The sequence below is a fragment of the Dichotomopilus funicola genome (genome assembly GCF_033296635.1).
Source record: "Dichotomopilus funicola strain CBS 141.50 unplaced genomic scaffold C8A04scaffold_55, whole genome shotgun sequence".
In the NCBI taxonomy this organism is placed as follows: domain Eukaryota; kingdom Fungi; phylum Ascomycota; class Sordariomycetes; order Sordariales; family Chaetomiaceae; genus Dichotomopilus; species Dichotomopilus funicola.
The window spans coordinates 49,240-74,273 of NW_026944076.1; the positions used below are offsets into that span (position 1 = coordinate 49,240).

Sequence of the window (25,034 nt, forward strand, 5' to 3'; positions counted from 1 at the left end):
GGGGATTTCGATCAAAGCCCCTTATTTTTCAGAGACCTCCTTTTTTATTCCTCCCCAGCACTAGCTTCCTCCTCAGCCCGTGGTGGCTGCGGGTTAAAAATCGAATCATACATCCGCGCACCCCTTCCTTCCTTATTTCGCTTCTCATCCGCCAGCGCAATCCGGATCTCCCCTTCCACCTTATCCGCCCGGTTCTGCAGCTGCATCGCCAGCCCCGGATCGACCACCTGCGCCGCCAAGCCCAACCCATTTAACACGGGCGACGCATAAAACAGGAACGCATTGCGGTCTAGCAGGTAGCGCATGTTGGCTGACTTGCCCTGGTACGCCTCTAGCGGCTGCAGGTCCAACAAACCATACCCCTCCGGCCACAGCGTCACCAGCTGCTGCGCGTACTTGGCCACCTGGCCGTGCTCGTCTTTACCCCCGCGCAGGTGCACTGCGCGCGCAGCCTCCATGTGCAGGCGTGCCGCAAGCACCTGGGGATCGCGGAAGTAAGGGTAAGCGCCTTCGTCGATGGGGTTCTTAGGCTCGTGCGCCAGGTCGGTTTCGAGGATGTTGATGACCAGCTTCACCTGCCGGAGTGCCTTCTCGGTGGCCTCAACCTCCCAGCCGCTCAGGATGGCTGGCCATTGGAGGTACACCAACACCTCGTTGATGCGCTCGGACCGGTTGAGCTTGAGCCCGTACCGCTTGGCCGCCTGTATGAAGTCGAGGATCATCTGCATGTGCCCGTGCTTGGCCGCTTTGCGGATGAGCCGGTGGTAGTAGGAGCCGTCTAGCTTGCGCCCGGCGCGCACGAAGCCCTCGAGCAAGGGCGGGATGTTTTGGAAGTCGGCTGGCGTCTCGGTGAGGTGGAGAACCTGGCCAAAGGTATGCTTCGTGGACGGGAGGTCGGCGACTTGGCTGCGGTAGCGGAACTTATGCTCCACGCCGTCAATTTCCATCAGCACCGGGTCGTGCTCGAGGTACTTCCTGATCTTGGGCTTGTAGATCTTCCGGCGCTGCTCGGGGGACAGGTATGTCGGGAGGATGATCATTTGGCGGTATTTGTCGAGGAGTTCGGCGAGTTCGGGCGTCGAGCTTTCCTGGAAGGTGATAATGTGAGGAGCTTTCTAGTTGTTAGCCTTTTCGTACGGCTCAAAGCGCACCCACCCCAGCAAGAAAACGAAAGTCCAAGGAGCCATGGAGGGACAGCGGGGAACATACCTCGTTGCGCGGGGGTTGTGGAAAAGCACCGGCTGACGGCGCCATTGCGTATTGGCAACCATGCCTGGCTGCCAGCCGCCCGGACCAGGCCAGGCGATCTTGTTGTTGTAGAAAACATGGCGGTCGTGGGGTGGGTGACCGGTGGAAATGGGACGACGGGTTCCAATCTCCCACAATCGTGAACCAAAAGTTTCCTATGCCGGAGTCGCGCATTTGCCGTTTTCGAGATTCTGCCCAGGGCACGTGATCCATGAATTGTATCCAATAGGAAGTTGCGTATTGGCCAGGGGATGACCCCACACCAAAGAAGAGGCTAGCCCGCACTGTGTACGACGCTTGTTCCTTTAGAACGTCACTCCCTCCCTCCTACACTAGTCGGTACATACACCTCAGTACAGAGTACATAAATTGCCCCATATCTACACCGTAACCCGCGGCTCCATCATCTTGGGCTGTTCCCACGCCAGCCTCTTGACAAACTCCCCCGCAACCTTCCTGATGATGCTCCCCTCGAGATCCTCGCCCATGCCGGGCTTATTCATGGCCTGCTCAAACACTGTCCACACCTTAATGTACGCATGGCTGTCACCAGGCTCGACCATACGGTCCAGCATCTTCTTCATGTTCTCCAGCGTGCGCACCGTGCGCTTGTGGCAGTCGTCTGGGTGATGCACCAGCGCGATGCACTGCAAGATCATGGCCGCTAGGCCGGCGCACCGGGCCGTCGCGATGGACGAGCCAAAGAGCGGCCGTTCTACGGCGACGGTTGGGGCAGCAGCACTCAGTGGGCTAGTAGTTTGATGCGTGGTATGAGAAGGAGAAGCGGCCGGCCGGGCGACATCTTGGGACCCAGGCACGATGTAGTCGAACAGGTTCTCGTTGGTTGCTTTGTGGCGGGTGCCAAGCGTGGTCGCCGATCCGATCTTGAGCACCTTGGCTTCGTTGTTCTTGGCCGGGTAAGGGTGGTCTGAGATGTTGCCCTGGTCGTCGCAGGCGCTGACGAGCAGGATGCCGTCGGCATGGGCGCGATTGACGGCGCCCTCGAGTTCGCTTTTGGCCGGCTCGTCGACATGTTCGATCGTCCAGCTCATCGAGATGATGTCGACGTCCTTGGAGCGCGCCCATTCGATGGCCTGGTTTGTTAGGGATGCTATGATGAGGCAGAAAGGAAGATAACGGAGAAAGCTTTAGAGAACTCACCTTGGCGGCCGACTCGGGGGTAATCCGCGGCCGGCCATCGACCCACATCTCATTCAGCTTCGCGATGTACAGCTTCACCCGCGGGCATAGGTCCCGGATCAGACACGCCATCAGGTGGCCGTGGCCGTACGACGACTGGTAGTAGCCGGGCCAATGCCCCCCGTTGTCGCAAAAGGTCTCGCCCTCCTCGACGTTTTCGGCAATGTCGTCACAATCAATGTTGACGCCGTCGTCGATGACCGCCACGCGGATCTCTTTGTCCTCGGCCAGGCGCACCTGTTTGCCGTCCCCATCGGCTTCCAAGAGGTGGTGGTTGAGCCATTTCCGGAGGAGCTTCCCGAAGCTTTCTGTGCATTTGAGCCAGCGGTCCCTATCCGTGAGTGTGTTTGTGTCAGATATGTCTCAGAAATGTCCTCTCGGGACTTGGGCAAGGCGTAACTGGTTCAGAGGTGACTTACTTTTTGCCCTTCTCTTCCAACTCCTTCTCTGACAACCCGCGGGATAGGTCTTCCCGGCCGGTAAATGCCTCGACCGAGATCTTGGGCGGCAGCCGAGCAGGAAGCCGCAGGCCCCAGTTCTCGATCCAGGCTCGGCGCACATTGGATTCGAAGTCAGCCAATATTTGGTTGGTCCGGACGCGGGATTCCTTGCTCTATTGTTGTTAGACCAGCGTACGAGTACGAGCCATAGATTCCCTCCCTGGGGGGCTCTTCTTACCTGTGACCGCAGGATACAGATTTTCTCGAGCTGGACAGAACAAATTAGTTATTGTTTCGCCACTCCAACATAACAGCACAACCCCAAAGAAAAGCCCGGCTTACCTGCCCTAATGCAGGCAACCCGTCCACCCGGGACGCCCAGCTCTTCAGCACGGCCCTGCTACCGCTCCAGTAGAGGTGCAACTCGCGGACGTTGGGCGCCGCCTCGCGGATGGTGTCGATGCACATGTCCCAGCGAAACCATTTCCACTCCTCAATGTCGAACTCCCGGAGTGAGTGTTCAATCACCTCGTCACTGTGGAAGTCGGCCGGGTCGTCCTCAACCACAAGACGGATGATTTTGGTCACGCCCACCGTCTTTTTGAGCCAGTTGAAGATGCTGTCATGAATGAGTTAACACCTTTTTGTTTTGTTTTATTTTTTCCCTTTTGCTCAGGAAACGGGCAATGATTCAGGGGGTCAGGGATCAACGTACTATGCATAGTCCTTTCGGCCTGAAGACTCCCACCAACTCTGCTTCTCCAGCTCGGCATTCCGCACATCAACAACCCGTAGGTTTGGGATGTACACATACTGTAGGTATGGCTCGAGTCCCTTGGCAGCCATGTACTCCAGGAACCGGGCAGTGACTCTCGTGCGGGGGTTCAAGTCGAGGTGTATTTGCTTCTAGAAAATCATGCCAACCTGGTTAGCCAACTCAAACCATCACGCAACACCGAAAGGCACACTAATTCATCCGCTCACGCACCTTGAAATCCAACAATTCCTTCAGCTTCGCCCGGTCCCGCCCGCAATGCCGCATACATGACAGTTTGAGCAGGTTTGCCATCTGTGTGGCCACCTTCATTGACGCCTTGGGCAGCTTATTCTTCGTCACCATCGACGTCTGAACAAACGCGAAGCCCCGCCCAGCCGCCATCGAGAGGCTTGCTCGCTGGACACCTCCTCCTCCTACACCGCCGCTCCCACTCATACCACTCCTACCAGAATTCATACTGCCTCCTCCTTGCCCTCTCGGTTTGCGTGCCTGCGGCCGGGCTTCCGCTCGCTGGGTAAACAAGGCCCTCTCCCGGGACTCGAGAAAGTACCTGTACGGCGCGGCACTCACTTTCGGCCCCCGTCGGACACCCCCACTTAGTGGAACAGCAACAGTAGCAGCAGCAGCAGCAGCCGCCGCAGGAGAACTGGCTTCCAGGAGCTGGGATCTATCCCGTGACAGCCTCCCACCTCCAAAACCCCTATTCCGGCTTTGCGGTGTATGGTTCTGATCGAGCCCCGGGACGGAAGACACGAAAGTACCGAAACCACCACTGGCGGTGCTACCGACCGCAGGGGACGACAACGGCGGCGCCTGCGCCATGCCGTCGTACGACATCTCGCCCGAGTTCATGGCCAGGGCGGGCGGGTAGTGGGCGATCAGGCGGCGCACGAATTCGACCTGGGACTGGTCGTGGCATTTGTCGAAGTCGAGGGCGAGGTGCAGCGCCGTGAGGCCGTTGTGATCGTACAGGCCGAGGACCGAGTCGGTGTCGTTCGTGAGTTGAATGCGTGAGAGGAGGTAGTCGGCGCAGGCGTTGTTGCCCTCACGGATGGCGATGCTGGGGAGGTTAGTCGAGAGGAGTAGTGAGAGCAAGGGGGTAATTAAAAAGAAAAGATAGAATAAAAATAAAACCACTTACTGTAGGCACGAGTCTTCATTGTTCTTGATGAGGTCTGTCCAGAAGATTCGCTGCCAGAGAAAGGTCCCGTCGGGGAGTCTGCGTGGCGTACGTTAGATGGAGTTCTGAAAAGAAAACATACAAGAGGCAATAAGGGCATACTCGAAGAAAGGGTTTGGCCCCGCGGCCAGTTCCGGATCTCCTTCCATCCCCTCCTCCAGGGTCTTCTCCTCAGAACTCACACCATTATCCACATCCGCGTCCACACCTCCATCGGGGCCCTCTGCCCTCCCCGTCGTCCCCCCAATAAAAGGCGACAACCCCTCCAGAAGTCGACTCCGCACACCCTTCAACCCCCAACCTCTTGCTGCCTCGGCTGCTTCGACATCACCATGTCCATGTACACCATCCCCCAACCCAACCGCGCTATCCCCCCCATCATGCCCAACTCCATCACCACGTTCCCCTTGCAATATCCTCTCCTTCTCCTCCCGACTCACCCTCGCGACCAATCCTACCTCGCACATGACCTGCACCAGATCCAGACAATCCGCATATAGCGCCGCATACTCTAGCGGGGTCTTGCCGCCGCGCGGGGTCCATTGTTCGTGCTGTTTTGGGGCCACGGCCCTATCGCTGACCAAGTCGAATTCGACGTTAACTAGCTGGGCGGTCAACAGGGCCGCAGAGCGCACGGGCACGAGCTGCCGGTGGACGGCATCGATGAGGGCGTGCAGGATGTTGCTTTGGTCTGGGAGAGTGCAGTAGATGTAGGATGCGGGGTAGATGGGTGGGGGTCTGGTGGTGGTTGATGAGGAGGAGGAGGAGGAGGAGGAAGAGGAACGCGCGAAAGGGGAGGCGGAAGAGGATGAGGGGGAGAATTGGTGGTAGCCTGGTGGTGGTCGTGGCGAAGTTGTTGTAGTTGTTGTTGTCGTTATTGGGACAGCTACGCCCGCTTCGTCGGCGGCCAGGGCTTCTGTGAAGGTGCGTAGAAAGTTGGCGTCGTGATGGAGATCGTGTATGACCCGGGCGTAGAAGTCTTGGAGTTCTTCGAGCGAAGGCTCCATAACGCTGTCGCCGTCACCGTGGCCATCATACTCGTCCTCGTCCTCTTCTTCGTCATATTCGTCGTCGTCATGACCGCCGTAATTCCCCTCAGAGTGATTTCTACCGTCGTTTGGGTGTAGGTATTTATCACCGTCTTCCCCGTTGTCCCATATCTCGGGCCCGTCTTCTGAGATAAAGTTGGCCACCATGTTGACATGCAGGAATTATGGGACTATTGTAATATTGTCCGTAATGACAGAATGAGACGTGATATGGAAATGCAAGATATGAGTGAGATTGCTGGCTGCAGGTTAGTCAATAACGGTAAATGAACGACACAAACCTGATCTCTCTTTCTCTCTTTCTTTCTACCTCTCTCAAACTGAGGTAGTTCCAATTTACTAATAATGAGCTCCAGGCTTTCTCTTCTCTCCTTCCACTATCTCCGATCCTAGCTTGCGGGGCTTTGAAACGGCGCAAGGAGCTGGACTGCCACGATCGTCGACCTACTTAGTAGTGGCGCAGCGTTCGTACCAATAAGAGCTGCAGCCTCACTCCTACGCCGCGACCGCCAGCGTCGTAGCGAAAGCACCTGCATGACAGCCGAATTGACAGATCCGAAACGGACGAAACGGAACAGTGAGCGAAGGCGTACAAAACCAATGTACCATCCCCAGATATGTTCAGCCTGGGCTGCCCAACTTGGCTCACAGCCCATCATCCCTTTCATACGCACACGCAGGGACATACATACACATACCTATCTTTTCAAGCATCGCTAGTTCCGTCACGCACAGGTCGGCATGAGCTTCTCCGGGGAACCTGGCCAGTCCCTCGTCTTCGACCTCACGGATGATGACCAGGGTGGCTTCTACCGCGTGACCATGGCCAACCAATCCGGCGAGCTCAACCGCCGGGCCATGATCAACCGCGGCGACCAGTTCCTCGTCGTCGCCGAGCTGGTCGATGCCGTCCACGGGAAAGCACCGACTACCGTCACCAATCCCGATGGGACCGTCAAGACCGTCGACGAGGACGCCACCCTGCTCATCGCCAACTTCTACTTCCTGCCCTCGCGCGACAAGCGCTTTGTCGGCGCCATCATCACCTGGACCTTCACCAGCGACGACCCGGCCGTCGAGATCGCCGTCGACGAGATCGCCCCACGTGGCACCTGGTCCTTCGCTCCCGTCCAGCAGGCCCGCGAGGTAACCGCCACGGGCAAAGCCAGCGCTGGCCCTAAAGGGGGGCCGGCTTCGGTCAACCTAAGCGGCGAGTATGGGCTGAAGAAGACGACTGAGCTGGATTTTCACACCAAAGTGAGTGGCGCGCCGCGGATGATGAACCGCGCGCACGGAGGGTATGACGGTGTGCGATGGACGCTCGTGGAGAACGATGCCTCGCGCAGCGGGATCTGTCGCATGCTGCAGGTCGGCGTGTTGCTTAGGCGGACGGTGGTGGCGGGGAAGACGCCGGCACGGCCGGGGTCCCCAGCTCCGGCGCCGACGTTCCGCGGCGAGTTGGACGTCGTTGCAGACAAGAGCGGGTGGTCGAAGGTGGCGTCGCGGGCGAAGCGGGTGTGGAAGAGCGCCGAGCGGGACGAGGCCGTAGTGTTTCAGCCGGGGACAGATCGGAGAAGCGGGAATTTTGATATTGACAGTAAGAATCTCAAGGCGGTGGACTTGCAGCACGATGTCATGTTTATGAGTTTGCATGAGAGCTTTGAGGAGGTGCGCAAGGAGAGAGACGAGAGGGCGGCGAAGAAGCGGGAGGAAAAGGAGAAGGGAAAAAATGCGGAAAAGGAAAACATAGAAAAAAAAGAAGCCAAAGGAGGAACGGGAGGTTCCGGCCTGCAAGTGCAGGTGCCGTCGTGGGTGTTCTTCGTCCTCGCGGGAGTCGCTGGCCTGTGGCTCTGGCAGCAGCTAGTCGCGGTCCGGTTTACCTAATTATGGAAGGAGCAAACGGTGAATGTGCACCAGCCGAGCGGGCGTTGTAATGAATATCTTGGGTCTCCGTCTTGGGGATCTTCAATTCCGTCAAATAGGGCTCAACTTCATCAAGGGGGTCGGAGTACGAAGTATGTCGGTTTATACATGGTTGATTATCTGATGGAGTATGGGTATGAGTGCGACGCTGTTGCTATTTCTCCGAATTCAGGGCTCGCGCTAGCCTGTAGTTAGCGACGACCACGCTCGATGGCCAGGGCCCTTCCGGGCATTTCCCCTTCGAATGGACGATTCCAAAACGCACTATGATATACAGGCCATTCAATGCGGCGATCGATGTCGAGTTCTCACGATTACAATAAGGAGTTCACGGCGCCGTTACGGTGTTCCGATGGCATCCGCTTATGGTGCGAAAATCCGCCAGCCGAACACAACCTAAGATGGCCCGCCCGGCTAGCTTAGTTGGAAGAGCGTGAGGCTTTTATGAAAGGAGACCTCAAGGTCGGGGGTTCGAGCCCCCCGCCGGGCGTTGTTTTTGCATTGTTTTTGCATTGTTTCCCCCATCATAACCCTAACCCTCGAAATGTGGTCAGTCTCGCAGTCTTTTTCTTTTTTCCTCGCCCTTGGCCTCATCCCCGGGGAACCACTCCCTTCCTTCCCGTTAATAGCGGCGACCGGCGATGAGGAAATGCCAGACAAAGCTTGGTGGCGACCGAGCCAGACCGATCAGGCGGGGTTCGCTGCACGCCACCAAGCTACCACGCTACTCTCTCGTGCCTTCCCACCGTTTGCGCCTTGGCCGATGTAAACGCAGCTCCGTTTCGCAGCCTTGCGCCTGCCATGCTGACTTGCAGTTCTTGATCGAGGCAAGTGCGGAAAAGGATTGGTTCCTGAGGTTGCACTGCACTGCACCTTCCCCTCTTTTGATGACAGATGCAGTAGGATGTTGCTGCCTTTTGAGCTCAGCCCCAGAAGGGAAAGGAGCGATCCTCCTTCGGTGAAAGCGAACGGTGGAAAGCAACGCAACAGCATGAATATGTTTTTCTTGGTGACAAAAGGTACCATGTGAACTTTGACTGCTCCCAGTTGAAACTACCTCAGCAAATCAATTTCCTGTGCGATCCAAACGATGGATCACATCACGTATGTCCCTCCTACCTTGTTTCGGGTCAAAATTGCCCCCACTGATATCAATGACAGATTCGTCGTGGTACCGGGATTGCACGACCCAGCCAACGCTCCTGGGGTCAGGAGTTCATGGCAGAATCACCCCGCATCGAGTCCCCCCGGGGGGTTGAGCGGAAGTACGAGTGCAAGTGTCAGTGCCGGCCACTTGCTCTGGGACCCGTACTGGGTACGTACACTCTCAACTGTGCCAGAGCCAGTTCGCGGGAAGGCGGGAACAGAAACGAGGAGGAAGGGAAATGGGAGAGGAGGGGATGGGAATGGTGGTTTTGGAGATGATGCCGGAAAGGAAGAGGGGGAGAGGGAGGCGGACAGCTTGAAAATAGAGCAAAGGCAAGTGGAAGGAAAGTGCGAACAGTGCGTGAGAGTTGTGCAGTTTGATGTGGGATTTGAAGAACAGGATAGACATTTATGGGGGAGTGATGGTGAGGGGGTGGGGGAAAACAACGGCAACCCGGAGACACAGCCAGGTTTCCTAGCGCCAGGGTGGTTTAATCGGAAGGCAGAAGAGTTACTTGCATTCGTAAAGCGGATGTTGGAAGGGGATGAGGTGAGTTTTATCCTTTGTTTTATCCCCTTCTATCTTCCCTTGCCTTAAAAACCTGAGTGGGGAGCTTGAATTCGCATGGGGCCACTGGTACGGTGAATTTGAGAATCTAAATATTAGGATGAGCTCTTAGAGTATGAATTAGAGAGCGTAGTTGGGAGAAGTTCGAATTCAGGGGCCCTTGGGGGCAGAAGCGAGGAGAAGCTAACAACGCCAGGCCCACTCGCATCAAAGACTCGTCTTCTGCGGCGAGAACCTGGGCGGTATCATTGTCAAACGGGTTAGTCGTCCCATTCATACCCATCTCGCAACACCAAAAGGAGCTAATACATTCTAGGCTCTCACTCTCGCCGGGACTGACACCACCATAGCCCAGCACACTTGTGCCTGCGTACGTCCTCCGTTCAACACTACTGGCTTTTATTTAAGCCCTTGACGTCAGGGTACAGTACTATTTCTAACAGCCGCAGATCCTCCTCGGCGTCCCGCACAAAGCCCCGTCCCTCGAAGCCTGGCGGCAAACACTCACATCCATTGTGCTCCCGTTTTGGACCGCTCTCCCGGACGGCTTTTGGCAGACGACCGCGGATCTGCCAGCGTATCTTAAACGTGTCTCATCCGAGTTTATCCCGGTTGCGTTTAGCATTGCCATCGTTAGTATCTGCCAGGACGGGGCGTCTGCGGTAAGTCTGACATGCCCACCTCGTTTGAGCTATTTCGTTTGCTGATGGACGCTCAAGGCCGTCGACACTTCGTGCGGGGTACTTGGTGTCTCGCACGAGCACGTCGTCCTCCGCGATTCCGCCGTTCGGTTTAGCCAGATCGGGAGGTTCAACCCAAGCCAACGCGGGGCGGTTGACGGGGTATTCTCTATCGTCAAGGCTGCAGCGTCAGGTAGGCCTCCTCTCCCGTCTTCCTCACGGTCTACCCCCCTTGAACCTGGATCTTTCACACCCCGTCTTCACGGGTATGACTAACATCCACAGCTTCCTCTCCGGCGCTAACCTACCTCAAAACTCTGGCCCGCCTCAGCCCACATACCCACGCCCCCTCTCACACATCTTATATCTCCCGCACCCCCTATACTGCCCACTCATTATCGAACTCACCGCTCGTGCAAGCCACAGTCCACCCCCTCCTCGACGCTATCACGGCCACCCTCCCCGAGATCCCGGCTAACACTGTCGCCATCAACCTTTACGGCGCCCGTGGCATCGGCAAAACAACATTGTCGTACGCCCTGCACGAGCAACTCTTGCGAGGTCGCGCTGTCCGGGTAAACTCAGGGCCAACCCCGGAGTTGGGGTTAGGGTCAGGGCCAGGAATGAGGCCAGGTTTAGGGGTTGTATCAGACCCCAAGATAGGATCGGCTCCCAAGAAAGAGTATATTGCCTACTTTGCGTTCGACACGCACGACCACAGACGGCGGTCGGTGCGGGCAATGCTAGTCAAGGTGATCCGGCAGCTGCTGGCGAGCGAACCCGGCCTGGCAAATCGTTTTATGGAGCGGGAAAGGGGGAAGAAATGGTGGAAGCAAGAGGAAGAACCAGGGCGGGTGGATGAGCAGGAAAAAAAGGAGAAGGAGGAGAAGGAAGGGGAAGAATCGGGCGAAGAGACAGAGGCAGAGATGAAGACAGCCCCCACGTCGCCGACCGGGCCGACAACACCAACGCCAACAATGGCCACAACACGCAAACAAGACTCCCCAGATACCCATGGCCTTTCCCCACACCTTGACCGCACGCGCTGGACAGAAGGCAATCTCTGGATCCAGATGCGCTCCACCCTCCGCCATCTCCCTTCTGCCTCCCATACCCACCTCGTCCTTGATGCTGTCGACACTTGTGACACGCCGTTGCTACACGACTTTCTCCGAGATCTCCTCGATCTGCGTTTCGCGGCGGCCGGCACGCTCACCATTTGGTTCACGTCTGTTGCTAGGTTGGAGATCATGCCAGTCGAGGGCAGTCAGACGGGGAAAAGAAGGAGTATGGGCACCGGCACCGGCGAAACCTGGCACCTCGACATAGAACGCATGCCGGATTTCGAAGCCTGCCGAAGCGACTTTCAAGCCACACTCGCGGCCCAGATTACATCCCTCAGCCCCAAATTTCGCGCAACCCAGCCGGAGTTACGTGCGTGCCTCGACGCAGCGGAAAACTTTACGCACGCAAACTTACTCGCACATCGGATCCGCGGCATCGACCAGCTGTCCCGGCCTCAGTGCGTCAGTGCCGGGCTTGAGGAGATCAAGAAAGGCTGGGAGGAGACCATCACGGCGATGGTGCAGGGCGCGCCTGGCTGGGTGGTGGGTGCGTTGGTTTGGATGTTGTTTGTGCGACGGCCGTTAGGGCTGGACGAGCTGGCCGTTGCCGTGGCGTTGGCGGAGAGCGACGGGAAGATTGAGGCAGAGATGGAAACCGAGACCGCGACTGGAGAGGCTGGGACTAACAAAGCCAGTACCATCGACTCCGTTTCTTCTCATTCACCTGTTGCTAAGAGGGGCCTATCCCTGAACGAGAGCCTCATCCCCCTCGACATCGGCACCGACCTGTGCCGGGCCCTCGGTCCGCTAGTCGAGATCGACACAGACCGTGAGGAGATCCGCATCGCCCACTCGTACGTCGCCGAGGTGTTGCAAGAGTGGATTACGTCGGCGATGGTCCAGGCCACACCGGCGCAACGGCTGGTCGGTCAGACGCAGACATTACTCGAGTATCTGCATTTCTGTCTGGAGAGGATCGGCGCTGCCCAGGAGGTGTCGGAAGAGAAAGTGTTTGGGCTGTTGGAGTATGCTCTGGAGCATTGGCATGTGCACTACTGCCAGGTCATGGACGATAATGACAACAATGACGACAGCGAAGGTAGTGTTAGAAACGACGCGCACAATGAGCTCCAACAGCTCGCCCGCGCCCTTTTCGAGAACCCCAGGAACATGCGCTGGCTGGCATCCCGAAAATACCTCAACCCCGAGCCGGAGTCGCCAGCCCAGGCCGCCGAGATTGGAGGCAGCGAGAGTCTTGTACGCCCCGTGCTTCTCGCTGCCCGCCTTGGCCTCTTCTCCATCTTCAAGCAGCTCTTCAATGCGACCTCGGAGCCCGACCACCCCGACCGGCTCGACGCCCTCCGCGTAGCCTGCCAAAGCGGCCACCTGCCCATCGTCCAATATCTCATCCAAGACAGCGCGATGACGGCCAACTCGGCCACTCTCGAAAGCCTCATAACGGAAGCCTGTGAGCGCGGAGACGAGCACGTCGTTCTAGCTCTTCTTGACCCACTGCGCGAGGTTAGGGCCGCGGCCAACCAAGATCCATACACCATCCCGTCCGCGTTGCTCATACAGGCCTGCCGCATCGGCCACGCCTCGCTCGCGCAGCGTCTGATCGAGGCCGGTGCTTACATCAACGCGGATAGCGACAGCGAGGTGTCGCCCCTACATGCTGCCATCATGCAAGGCCATCTGGATGTGGTCAGCTTGCTTCTCGAAAACGGTGCGCAGGTGAATAGAACGGCGGACCGCGGGTGGACGCCTTTACAGTGCAGTATCCGGAGGGGGTATCGGTATATTGCGAGTCGGCTCCTGGCAGAGAACGGAGTCCTGGACAACGCGAACGAGGATGGTCTCACGAGCGCCCATCTGGCCGCCCGGGTGGGTGATGTCGACCTGCTCAGACAGGTCATCGATCTGGAGAGAGACGGTCCGGGGCTTGGAGCCGATGTGGATGGCGGTGAGTGGGATGAAGGGCCGGATAAGCCCCTCGTTTCGCAGCCTCTGCACGAAGCGGCGGAACATGGCCACGTCGCGGCGGTCGAGTTCTTAGTCGAGCACAGCCACGCATCGATTGATGCACCCAACGCCGATGGCAAGACGGCGCTGTACCTGGCCCTAGCGCAAAATCACACGGCCGTCGTTGATGCGCTCCTGCGCCACGGTGCGGCAGTGACAACCGACGAAGACTACGCAACGAGCGCCCTGCGCCAGGCCATCATTCATGGTAACGTGCCCGTCACGATGGCTATCTTGAAAACGAGCGACAGGCGCAGCTGGAGGGGGAGCAAATCGTCTCCATCCGAGACGACAGCCGCAGCGCCGTGCTCGGCCTTGACGGACGCGGCGCGACACAACCAGTTCGACATCTTCCGGGCGCTGATTTACGATGATGCGGACATCCAGCATCGCGTGGATCATCACCAGGACCCGGATCGCAGCAACGATGACGACAGCGACGACGACGACCACGACGGCCAGGACGACGAGGAGGAAGATGAAGAAGGCGAGGCTCGCAGGATCCTGGGTGAAAACAGTGGCCGCGGGTGGGCGGCCGCACACTTTGCCGCTTACTACGGGAGCGCCGACATCATGCGGCTGCTGGTCGAGCTAGGACCGGACGTCGTCAACGCCAAAACGGCATGCGGACACACGCCGCTACATCTGGCCGTGCACCGCGAGGAGGTGGATGTGGTCCAGATCCTACTCTCCCCGCCAGCTCTCCCTCTCCCTCTCCCTATTCCATCCGACATGACAGATGATGCCTTCCGCCCCCCACGAAGAGAAGACAGCTTTAACAGCCGAGTCAGCAGCTCTTCCTCAACGACAGCCAGAGCAACCGCCATAGCACTTGCGACGATACCAACAACAGTAGTAGCAGAACAGCAACCCCAAGCCCTCGTGGTAGATGTCGATACCCCGACTAACCGGGGCCGCACAGCTCTCCATATCGCCGCCGGCCGCGGCGAATCTGCCGAGCTCGTCAAGCTCCTCCTCGACCGTGGTGCTTCCCCCAGAGCCGCTGATGGCAAGGGCAAGACGCCGCTACATTTTGCCGCCGCAGCAGCCGGGTCCTCTGTACGTAAGTCTTCGGTCATGGCAACGACAGCAACGAAAACGACAAGAACAGAAGCAGTACTACCAGCGCCCACGACTCCTTCCTTGCCCCTTAGCCGCATGGCCCGCACCAAATCGCTCACCGGGATAATCACCACTTTGCTCGCGGCCGGCGCGGACCCCGGTGCGCGCGACTCTACCACTGGCCGCACGCCGCTACACTACGCCGCGCAAGCTGGGAGTGTTGTCGCCACCGCTCTTTTGCTAAGGCATGGTAGTACCGCTGCGACTACTACTGCTTCTGTTACCGCTGCTGGTATCGCTACTGGTAGTGTTAAAAGTGGGAATAGCAACAGCGGTAATCCCCTGGCCGCAGTAGCTGACGACGCAGGCATCACACCGTTGTACCTGGCCGCTGAGGGGGGGCACGTAAAGGTGCTGTTGCTCTTGCTGGGGTTGGGAGCCAAGGTAGCAGCAGGGGCCAAACGAGGAGACGAACTCGCTGCCGTTGCTGCTCTCGGGGTGAGTAGCCCAAGCCCAAGCCCTGGCGCTGCGAGTAGTGGTGCGAACGTCAACGTGGCAAATCGACAAGGCGCGACAGCGCTACACGCCGCTGTCATCCGGGGCCATCTCGGCGTCGTCGACATCCTTCTGCGGGCAGGCGCCAATCCAGATCTGGCGGACGAGGTGGGGGACACACCGCTTCACGAAGCCGCGCGAAGGGGGCACCACCAGATCACAGAGAGACTGGTAAAAGGGAGCGAGCACAGCGGCGCCGTGGCGAGCCTGAACCTCTTCAACACGTTCGGTATTACCCCGCTGCATCGCGCTGTGCTGAATGGTTGGTCGTGGACGGTGCGCGTGCTGCTCGAGGCCGGGGCAGACCCAAACCTCGTCGATGGGGACGGGGATACCGCGCTCGAGGCCGCCATCGCCTCGGGGACGTACAATGTGGTAGAGGTGCTCCTGCAGCTGAACGAGACCAATGAGACGGCCGAGGCCATCGATGTGCAGGACCACGCTAGGGGTCCTGAACCCAAGAACCCCGAAAAGCCCAAGTTGCGCTTCCCTGTCAACCTCAATGTCCAGAACAAACAAGGCAAAACCCCCCTGATGCGTGCTGCTCGGGCCTGTCCCGAGGCACTGCGGCCCCTTCTCGACGCCGGCGCCGACGCCACCCTCCGCGACCACGACCAAAACACTCTTCTGCACGAGATAGCCTTCCACCCGAAGCTTTTGCCGGTTAATACCATCGCCACGCCCGCTCTCCTCGCCCACCCCCAGCTCCAAACCAAAGAGCAACTCTTGCTAACCAATAACGAAGGGCTCACGCCCACCCACGCCGCGGCACGGCGGAGTAACGGCCTGCTGATCAAGTGGTTTGCAGCGTTCGGCAACGCGGTGGTTGAGGCGAGAGATCGCCAGGGCCGGACGGCGCTGCATCATGCCGTTCGAACGCTGGGAAAGGACGAGCTGCGGGACGCCTTTGGGGACGTGAATCTGCGCCCTAGTCTGGGCGTCGACGGCACCGGCGTCAACGTGCCGGACGCAGACGGCTGGACGCCACTTCATTGGGCCTGCCGAGGCAGCCAGACAGGGGTAGTCAAGCTGTTGCTGTCGCAATATCGTTACCCCCTACGGGCGCTGCGCTACCAAGGCCGCAGCGGTGAAGCGCACCACGGCTGGTCAGCCATAGCCGTGGCCGTCTTCCACCGGAACCTCGACGCTATCAAGTTCATCCAGCATCACGTGTGGGCCATGGATCCTGAATGGAGCGGTCGGGAAAAGCAGCCCCCTCCTGAGAAGCTCCCTGATCCACCCACATCAGCGGAAGAGGCGTTTGTGGCCCGAGACGGCGGTGGTGGTGATGAGATCAGCCCTGATGTGCTAAAGGTTCCGGGCCGGGCTCGCATTCGGGTGGAATGGTCGGCGAGGTTTGGAAGCGGCCTGCGGTCAGATGGGAAGGTTGTCGTTCCCGGAACGTTGAGACAAAGCATCGGGTGCGATGATTGCCATTATGTTGTGAGTTGAACTGTTCTCCTTCCTCACTTCTTGTGGCCCTTTTGATGAGAAAGAGAGAGAGCGAGGGAGAGAAGAGAAACAGAGAGAGAGACAGGGGCGAAAACTGACACCTCATTAGCCCATGTACGGCGCCCGCTTCAAGTGTGTCCAGCACGTGAATTTCGATCTGTGCTTCAAGTGCTATTGGCACCACGAAACAACCCACACTCCGCCTGGTCACAGCTTTGAGAAGCGCGCAGACGGCCCCGTCGACGGTCCTCCTCTTGCCACGTCGGCCCCTGTCTCACCCGAAGAACGGCTGGAGCAGCAGCGGCAAGCAGCTCTCGCTCCTAAACCCACCCGCCGCCGTGAGCCCATCATCGTCACCCACGGCAGCGGGGGTCCCGTCGAGATCGTCACTCAACCCCGCCACTCACGTCCCTCTTCACACAGCAACCACCGGCGCAGCCTGCGCTGGAGCGCCAGTAACTACCTCAACAAGAGCCCCCAAACTAGTCCAAGCTTGCCCCGGCCCTATATCGTGGATGTGACTGGGGGTGGTGCACAGTCGCTTCCGGACTTTATGGAAAGGGAACGTCTCGAAAAGGAGATCCTTATCGAAAGGGGGCGTCTTGAAATGGCGCGCCTTGAAAGGGAGCATCTTGAAAGGGATATTGACAATACAAGAGGGCCAGGGCGGGAAATAGACCGAGAGCGGGAGCGGGCGCGGGCGCGGGAGAGGGAACGAGAACTGGAAGAGATTATCAGCAGTCTCGAGCGAGACCGTGAAAGAGAGCGAAGAAACACAGTGGGTGCAGGCACGATATCGGAACCCGCCATCTTCCCGCCTCCTCTTCCTCCTCCTCCTCCCCTACATCCCTATCCTCCTCCATTTATACCGGGCCACCCTTCCTATCAACTCATGCCCCCGTACCCTCCTCCTCTCCCTTATCAATCAATGCCCCCATACCCTTCTCCCCCTCCTCTGTATATGCAACCCCCGATGTCGCCGGTAGACGATCCATACTCGCTCGGGACGATCACTGGCCGCCCAAGAGCGGAGCGTGCCCTAGAGCTAGACTTGGGACGCAGGCGACTACGGTCACGATCGCGGTCCAGTTCCAGGTCCAGATCGAAGCCTAGATCACGAGAACGGCGGTATCGGAGCGAAGCATCTGACTACATCATTGAGGGCCTCCATCGTGAAGAGCCATATCGTCACCGGGTGAACCGGCACTTGGAGGAAAGGTTCGATGGTCGACGGAATAGGGGGGCCCCGAGACATGCGTATGATGACTATGAAGACATCCTGGTGGAACCTAGGAACATAACCCGAGAGCGAGAGCGACCGGCAAGTATGAGCGAGCGACTAAGAGAAATCGACCGCGACTACGGGCGTGAACGTGAAGAGCTAGACGTTTGGCACCACAATACGGTAGACGAGAGCGGGATGTATTACCTGCCCAGCGAAATCCACAGGAGAAGGAATAGGAATAGGAGTCGGAGTCGGAGTCGGAGCCGGGGCCGGGGGAGCAGAACAATTGTTTATATGGGGGGAGAGACAATAATCATCCCCCAGAGGCGGGAGACAAAGAAGGGAAAGGAACCGGATGCTGCCAAGAAGGCTGCCGCACCAGAGACTGCCAAGAAAGCTGCCGCACCGGACACGCCGGGAATAGAGAAGCCGGAAACTGAAACGAAGTGACCGTCCGGCGGGACGGAGGCGCGTTCAAGGGTCACTGAGAGTTAATCGCCAAGGTCAATCGGGAGTTCCTCGTTTGATTTGGCCGAGGTGACTTAGTAGCATTTGTAGCGTTGGGTTCCGATCTTCTCGAGATTAGTTAACCTAGGAGCCTCATACGTATCCATATTGGGGTCAATCGATCTTTCAAGATTTATTCAATGCCAATCTAGTTAGTTACCTGAGCGAGGAATGTTCAAAGTCAATCAAACAAAAGAAGCCGAAGGGGGGAATTAATGAACTGGATGATTTTGTTGGGTAAAACATAAAATTGAAAAATGAACCTAGAATAATCAAACCAAGGTTGTCCGCGATAGAAAAAGGAACGAAAAACTTCATGTTATTACTCCTGCTCTTCGAAGAAAAGTTGTATTATAGAGGTCGCAATTTGTTGCTTGGGGGAAATCCAAAGTGCCGGGACCTCACGCGAGAGGTTAAAAAAGCGGGCCCGTGCCAAAACCATACCCCACATTTTCCCAATCTCTGCCGCTCATTGGCCGAGCCCACGGGCGAGTGAACGTTCTTTTGAACATCACAAACTCCAAACCTCGAATTACTCCCTCGCTATCTCGACCGTCCACGACAACCGCCGACGACGAGGAACCCGCGGCTTCCTTCCGACAACATACGCACACAATGAACTCTGCGCTGGCGAGGCGGCCGTTAGGCTGCCTCAAAACTAGCCTACGACTGGCAAGACAGCAGAAGATGGTGTTTTCTCGGAGGGGTATGGCCACCGAGGCTCAGACGACGACGACGACTGCACCAGAAGCAACAGCAGGAGTAGAAACAGTGGCAGCGGTAGAAACGGCGGTAACAGCTGCGACGCGGCCGCCATTAAATCATGGGTTTTGTACGTTGTACCAATCCCCTCAACTCTCTTTCGATTTTTTCTAAGATCTCCAACTAACAACCCACCCCAGTCCGCATATCCGGCCGCAACCCCAACACCATCCGCAGCGCCTTCGCCGTCTACCCCAAAACCACTCTCGCCGGCACCCAAACCCTCGCCCCTCCCCCCGTCAACCCTCTCGACGCACTCCACCAAGCCCAAATCCAAAAGATGGACCCGACCGGTGTCCGCACCGCCCTCTTCGCCAAAACCCGCGACGCCGCCAAAGTCGGCGACGTGCTGATGGTCACGCACCGACGCGGCGGCGAACCTTTTGCGGGGGTGTTGCTGTCAATTCGCCGGAGGGGGATTGATACGGCGATTTTGCTAAGGAATCATTTGAGTAAGGTTGGTGTGGAGTTGTGGTTTAAGGTGTATAATAAGAATGTGGCGGGGATTGAGGTGGTGAAGAGGGCTGCGAAGAGGGCTAGGAGGGCGAGGTTGACGTATATGAGGAAGCCGAAACATGATATGGGGAGTGTGGAGGAGTTGGTGTATGAGTGGAAGAGGAATCGGAAGGTGTTTACTTCGGGGAAGGCGGGGAAGGCTGCTGCGGGGGGGAAGGCTGGTGGGAAGGGTGGAGCGAAGGGGGGGAAGGTTGGGGGGGGGGGTGGGGGGAAGAAGAAATAAATGTGTTGATGATGGGTTGGGGGGTGGAATTGGTGATGAGGCTTGGGCAGCTGGGAGATGTTGGGGGGGCGTCGTCTCCATGTGTATATCATGTATAGAATTTACTGCGATGTCAGACATGAGATCTTCTCCGGTGTGCGTGAGTACAGCTTGTTTTTAGAAAAGTGCATTCCATGTTTGGAAATCTGTGAAGACGATGGGCAAGGGGTAAGTGGCTATACAAAGAAAACGCAGGCTCGAACGAAGTAAGTGTAGAAGACGTGAGACCTAGCACTACTTGTTGAGAAGAGAGTGGGTGCCAACCGTGCGGTGGAATCAACACTAGCGATGATGTTGGGAACACCAAAAACCAAAAAAAAAAAAGAGAAAAAAAAGGGAGTCTAACGACGAGACCCATTCCACCCGGTAGTTAGTGCCTTCCCGGATGGAAGGGGCCACGTCGTCGGGCTAATAGCAGGGTCATGAATTCCTCCTAATTAACCAGAAGCAACCGTCAGTGTTCGGGATCGAACGCTTGGTCCGACCCTTAGTAGTGGGGAGCCCTCCCAGAGGACCGCCGCTGGTGACCGTTAGGCCATGACCGCCTTGGTGGTCCTCTGTTGCAAACAAAACACGTGGACCTTGTATATATACCCTCCCCTTGGTTATTTTTCAAACACCGGGTTGTGAAGCCCATGCCATGGCCATCGTGTGCTTCCCTCCTCAGGCACCAACTCCCGCACAATCCGATGTGCCCGTACACTGTTTATTTCAACCGCCCCCAAATTGGCAACGGTCGAATGGCCCATTGGTACATCGCAAATGTTGGGCTTCGGTGTTTTGGACTCCAAAGCATCACGGAATTAAACCTTCCCGTGGGCTTTCGTAATTAGCAAGGTAACCACCCACCCTGTGCGTGGTGAGGTTTTTGATTTATTTTCAATCTTTCGATTTTCACAGAAATGTAAAAGGGTTCACAACTTGGTTCTTTTCCGCTGACGGCTTCGACATCGGCATCTAGACGCGATGTTCCAAATGAACCTCCAATCCAAGCTCCTGTCATACGACCGGCCGCACCAGCGTTATCAATCCCAAACCCCAAGCGAGACCGGTAAATATCTGGCAACTATAAACGAGCGAAGATATGGACTCGGCCCTTTTAGATCCAGGATCTGAAACAAATACCCGAGACTCACGGGTGTAGCACGTTGCTCAACGTCACTCAATCTATTGCCCCGAGCGGGTGGAAGACGGTCCCGGGGAAAGATTGGTTGGATTAGTTCTGGAGGGTCGTAATGGCACGGGCTCAGCGGTAGTGTTGGTCGGGAAAATAAAGCTCGGGAGGAATTGTAACTCTGCACCTGGTGTCTCGGGTGCTATATTTGGCAATCGATCTAGATCCAACGTCGCTCGGAGTCTATGATATCTCTCCAACGTTATCGTTATTTGCGAGAGGCCCGTTTAGCCTACCATGTCCGAACCACCGCAGCAAATGTTGCTTTTCAATAAAAGCACTTGAATGGGCTGCTTTACAACAGGATTCCGATATCCCTGATATATCCCAACGTCGGTGAAACTCCTGTGGTACAATCGGCATGTTTGCCTCACTTCCGTGTTTTCCTCGTTTACTTAATTATTCACTTACTTTTTTCTCTCTGTCAAACCCATACTCCCTTTGGATCCAAAATACCTGAACACACCCCTAAAATAGACAGCTGTTCCATAGCTCGAGGTGGCCGAGACGCAAGAACAGGACTGTCCCAGCTTTGACCTTGATGCGCGGCTTTGGGTGATCATTTTTAGCTCGTCTTCCAGAACTTCAGAGTAGGAAACGGGTTGGTGATTCCATGTCGCCGCAGTTACCGGGGCGACAGAGCAAACAAACTGATATCAACTTCGGGTCGAGTAATGCAGCCCAGCCCACCTCAACATCGATCATACCTTCCATTAACATTCGATCAAATCTTGATAAATTTTAATTGATTTACTCTTTTCTGTCTTTTTTCACTTTCTAGATTTAGTCTTTTTTGTGTTCTTCCACTCTTTTGGTTCACTCCTTTCTATACTTTTTTACTTTCTAGATTTATTCTTTTTTATCTTCTTTCATTCTTGGTTTATTCATTTTGGTCGCTTTTCATTTTTGTAGCAAACTAAGCTGTCCAGGGACTTGGTCTATTGCTGTTTTCTTTTTGGCTATAGTGCTATACCGAGGTAGGCACCACCTCACTGCCGAATTCAGATACTTATGCTTTTCTTCCGTTCCATCCCACACCAGCTCGGCTATGCCTTGTGTGCCGTACCTCGCCATGTACTCCTGAGAGACCTTTTCGACTTCTTCATTCTTAAAGGAAGGGTTGGGGCCAAACCGCGCAAGCCCTTTCACCCAAGATTTGTCCAGAGGATGAGCTGAGCTTCCCTTGAGGCGATGCACCAGATTGACCGCGTCCGATAAGTCGTTGTTGTATCTCGTCTGTGCCAACGGAGTTTAGCTTTCGTTGGTGTGAAGCCGGTAAAGCTTGGTCTCAAGACCGAACTCCCACAATCCCGCTCAAATCACCAGGTTATCGCCCTTAAAGGCAACCGTTCCCTGCTCAATGCTGTCCTCTAAAAGTTTCTGCCGCTGCTCTATGGGAACGAAGAGCTTCAAGTCGTCGTTGATCCAGTCCGGCATGTAGTCAAGTTCCCCAACGACTCCCTCCACCAAGCGGGCCAACTCGTTTCGGTGGACATCTGAATCTCGGACGTTGGAAGGGAGCAACACGTCAATGTCCTTGGTCGATGTCCGGTTGTCAAAGAGGCAGACAGAAAGGAAACCACCGTATGAGACCATATGGATAGGAATCAAGTCGGCGAGGATTTCTGACTGCCCGATAGCTCGATCCAACCAATGCAGAGCTGATAACACCAAGTTAGTTAATTAGGCAGGAACAGGCCTTGCTGGGAGGCTGCTGGAAGACAAACCTGTCTCCATCTCCGCCCTGCTGAAGCTATCCTTCAAGACCGACATATTTCACTGCCGCTAGTTGTATGGGGCTTGAGCGTTGAGGAGCGCGCCGGTCAAATTTATCAGTGTAGATAGTGTAGTTGCCCCATGAACAACGCTTGAGTGGCCTTCTCTCGCCTCCTCATTTCGACTCGAGCGCGCTTACGCTTAGCACTTATGGCTCTACTAAGTCTCCGCATTTTAACGACGACCCGTGCACAAACAATAGGTTGATAAATATCATTGAAAAGGAATTGAAAGTAGGACTGAAAAACTGGATTGGCAACTGGTTTGACAGCGGGATTGGCCGGGGGAATGACGATGACGAGATGGCCAACGTAAATGGAAGCAAGAATAGATCTCGTTACTACGAATCAATAATCAATAGCCTACCCTCGTAAGTAGGGAAGTCCGAGAAGCGGCCGTCTAAACCCACGTCAAATCCATCTTCTCAGGAGCAAAAATTTAGTTTTTTTCTTCTTCAGCTTTCAGAGACAATCAGCGAAAAGTATTTTAAGAACGTCTTCTAGAGCTTTTTAAATGTGTGATCGATATTGAGGTAGGCTAGGCTACATTACTCGACCCGATGTTGATATTGGTTTATTTACTCTATCGCCCTAGTAACTATGGCGATAGGGAATCACCAATCTGTTTCCTAATTCTAGGAGACGAGCTAAGAATGATTATCCAAAGCCGCGTATCAAGGTCAAAGCTTGGACAGTCCTGTTCTTGCGTCTCAGCCACCTCGAGCTTTGCCGTATTTGTTTTCCCCACCACAGAACTACACAGTCCTTAGTGCCGCGGTCTCGGCAAAAATGTTACGCTTCCAGAAGGGACACAATTCTCCGGAATACGTGACCACTTTATCTTTACCGATGGCCTTCCACTTAGGGTCGACTGGGAGCAGTTCCAAGAACGTAGGCAAGCGCGGAACCGACGCGGCCCAAGCGGGCCCTTTGAAGACCGCCTTGTAAACGGGCCGGATAGCAACGGATGGTTCAACATGGTTCCGGTCGCGCCGGAAGCCATACATATAACGCCAGTTGAAGGCGTCTGCCAGGGCTTCTGCCGCCGAGGCGAGCACGGCGAGTTGCCGCTCGCCTTCCTCGCCGGGGGCTAGCTCTCCAAACTGGCGCGGGTCGGGCAGCATCTCGGGTGTCCAGGCGGGGTCGTTGCGGTACCAGAAGTACTCAGTCTCGTAGCCGATGTACTCGTGGTGGCTCGCGCAAAGAGCTTCGTAGAGACGGAAGAAGGAGCGCGGCGCCGTGTCGCGCCATCGCCAGAGGGGTAGCAGGCGTTCGGCGAGGAGGGCGGTATGGTGGGTTGGGAAGTACTCGCGGTGTGGGTAGGCCATGACGGTGCTGGGTGGGGGTGGGAGGTGGCATGGGTGATGCCATGGAAGCTGGAAGAGGAGACGCAGGAGGTGGAGGAAAGCACGCGCCGTGGGGAAGGACTCGTGGTAACCATCTGCGTGGACGACGCGGAGCACGCGCAGCGACTGCCGGAGCCTGAAGGGTGTGAAGGGTTGGCGTAGACGGCTGCGAAACCTTAGGAGTTTACGCCTTAGTTTGGGAGGAAGTCTTGAGCAAGCTCGTTCGAAGCGGTCCATTGTATCCGAGTGCTATCCGAAGTCGTGAAGTGGAGGTTGAGATTTGTCGATTTGGGTGGTTCATAATTAGTGAGAGGTGAAGATCCAAGCTGACGTTTATCGATTACCGTCTGTCTCGGCGATTAAAAGCCGGGCACCTTCGGAATCACGAATACCTCTAGACAACTTTGAGGGACGGGAGGAAAGGCCACTTTGGGCGTATGCGTACTACGAGCTTGCGGCAATCTACAGTACAAAGTTGACAGCACGGTATCTAGCCATCGTAAACCAGTATGACATGCTCTTCAGGATTTGGTGGGTATAAGATACGGCCGGATTCGCAACCTCGCAACGCGATAAAAAGTGTAGGGGAGCGATATCTCGGTTGTGATGAGTCAGCAGCCGCTTATGCACCGGCATTTCCGCGGCTGTCCCCAACGTTGCGTTGGGAGATCTGGATGCAGCTGTGCCGTCTTCTTGCTCCTGTTATGTCCCTTCAAGGTCCCGTACAACCGCAGGCCCCGCTCACATTCGCTCGGCTTCTGTGGTATCCGCGCGGGGTGGGATTTTTTAAGTTTGGCTACTGTGTAGTTATTTCGGGGGGCACAGCATGTTGGTTGGGTGCGTACTTTTTTTCTTGGGAAAAAATTGAAACCAACAAAAGGCGAGACGTGACACAGATGGCGGGAGAAGAAAGCGGAGAAAAAAACACCACGTTGTTGAAGATTCCTCTGCGATTGACGGGCAAGTGAGTGACTGGCGTGTTGTTGGTGCATATCGCCCCTCATCAGCTATTCCCATCGAAGGGAAGGATGGTGCAATCTTTCTGTCTGCGTGCATGACTTATCTGCGTATGCATGTGCAGTGTTTCGGTTGTGCATGGT

At 56.3% G+C, this 25,034-nt stretch overlaps 6 protein-coding genes and 1 non-coding gene across 7 annotated transcripts; 4 read left to right on the forward strand and 3 right to left on the reverse strand.

Annotated features, from left to right (window-relative positions):
• Positions 1-44: 44 nt before the first annotated feature.
• Positions 45-1,327, reverse strand: C8A04DRAFT_38916 (uncharacterized protein; the record flags this gene model as incomplete). Its single annotated transcript, XM_062784390.1, has 2 exons — positions 45-1,111; positions 1,210-1,327. 2 exons carry the CDS (start codon positions 1,325-1,327, stop codon positions 45-47), a joined length of 1,185 nt encoding a protein of 394 aa, XP_062635010.1.
• A 301-nt stretch (positions 1,328-1,628) lies between these two features.
• C8A04DRAFT_30750 (uncharacterized protein) lies at positions 1,629-6,042 on the reverse strand (the record flags this gene model as incomplete). The annotated part of the gene is made up of 9 exons (XM_062781504.1): positions 1,629-2,342; positions 2,410-2,779; positions 2,868-3,061; positions 3,127-3,156; positions 3,231-3,507; positions 3,637-3,794; positions 3,877-4,726; positions 4,808-4,885; positions 4,949-6,042. 9 exons carry the CDS (start codon positions 6,040-6,042, stop codon positions 1,629-1,631), a joined length of 3,765 nt encoding a protein of 1,254 aa, XP_062635011.1.
• A 594-nt stretch (positions 6,043-6,636) lies between these two features.
• Positions 6,637-7,779, forward strand: C8A04DRAFT_13904 (uncharacterized protein; the record flags this gene model as incomplete). The annotated part of the gene is made up of 1 exon (XM_062777894.1): positions 6,637-7,779. One exon carries the CDS (start codon positions 6,637-6,639, stop codon positions 7,777-7,779), a length of 1,143 nt encoding a protein of 380 aa, XP_062635012.1.
• Positions 7,780-8,226: 447 nt separating this feature from the next.
• On the forward strand, positions 8,227-8,308 carry C8A04DRAFT_t105. The gene has a single exon. It is a non-coding gene; the product is annotated as a tRNA-Lys (tRNA).
• Positions 8,309-8,908: 600 nt separating this feature from the next.
• C8A04DRAFT_30752 (ankyrin repeat-containing domain protein) lies at positions 8,909-18,042 on the forward strand (the record flags this gene model as incomplete). The annotated part of the gene is made up of 8 exons (XM_062781505.1): positions 8,909-8,922; positions 8,980-9,133; positions 9,729-9,791; positions 9,849-9,902; positions 9,982-10,194; positions 10,252-10,405; positions 10,498-16,358; positions 16,477-18,042. 8 exons carry the CDS (start codon positions 8,909-8,911, stop codon positions 18,040-18,042), a joined length of 8,079 nt encoding a protein of 2,692 aa, XP_062635013.1.
• A 672-nt stretch (positions 18,043-18,714) lies between these two features.
• Positions 18,715-19,600, forward strand: C8A04DRAFT_30753 (translation protein SH3-like domain-containing protein; the record flags this gene model as incomplete). Its single annotated transcript, XM_062781506.1, has 2 exons — positions 18,715-18,931; positions 19,002-19,600. The coding sequence occupies 2 exons, from the start codon at positions 18,715-18,717 to the stop codon at positions 19,598-19,600; spliced, it is 816 nt and encodes a 271-aa protein (XP_062635014.1).
• Positions 19,601-21,697: 2,097 nt separating this feature from the next.
• Positions 21,698-24,171, reverse strand: C8A04DRAFT_38918 (uncharacterized protein; the record flags this gene model as incomplete). Its single annotated transcript, XM_062784391.1, has 5 exons — positions 21,698-21,751; positions 21,807-22,049; positions 22,137-22,474; positions 22,541-22,571; positions 23,350-24,171. 5 exons carry the CDS (start codon positions 24,169-24,171, stop codon positions 21,698-21,700), a joined length of 1,488 nt encoding a protein of 495 aa, XP_062635015.1.
• Between the last annotated feature and the right edge of the window lie 863 nt (positions 24,172-25,034).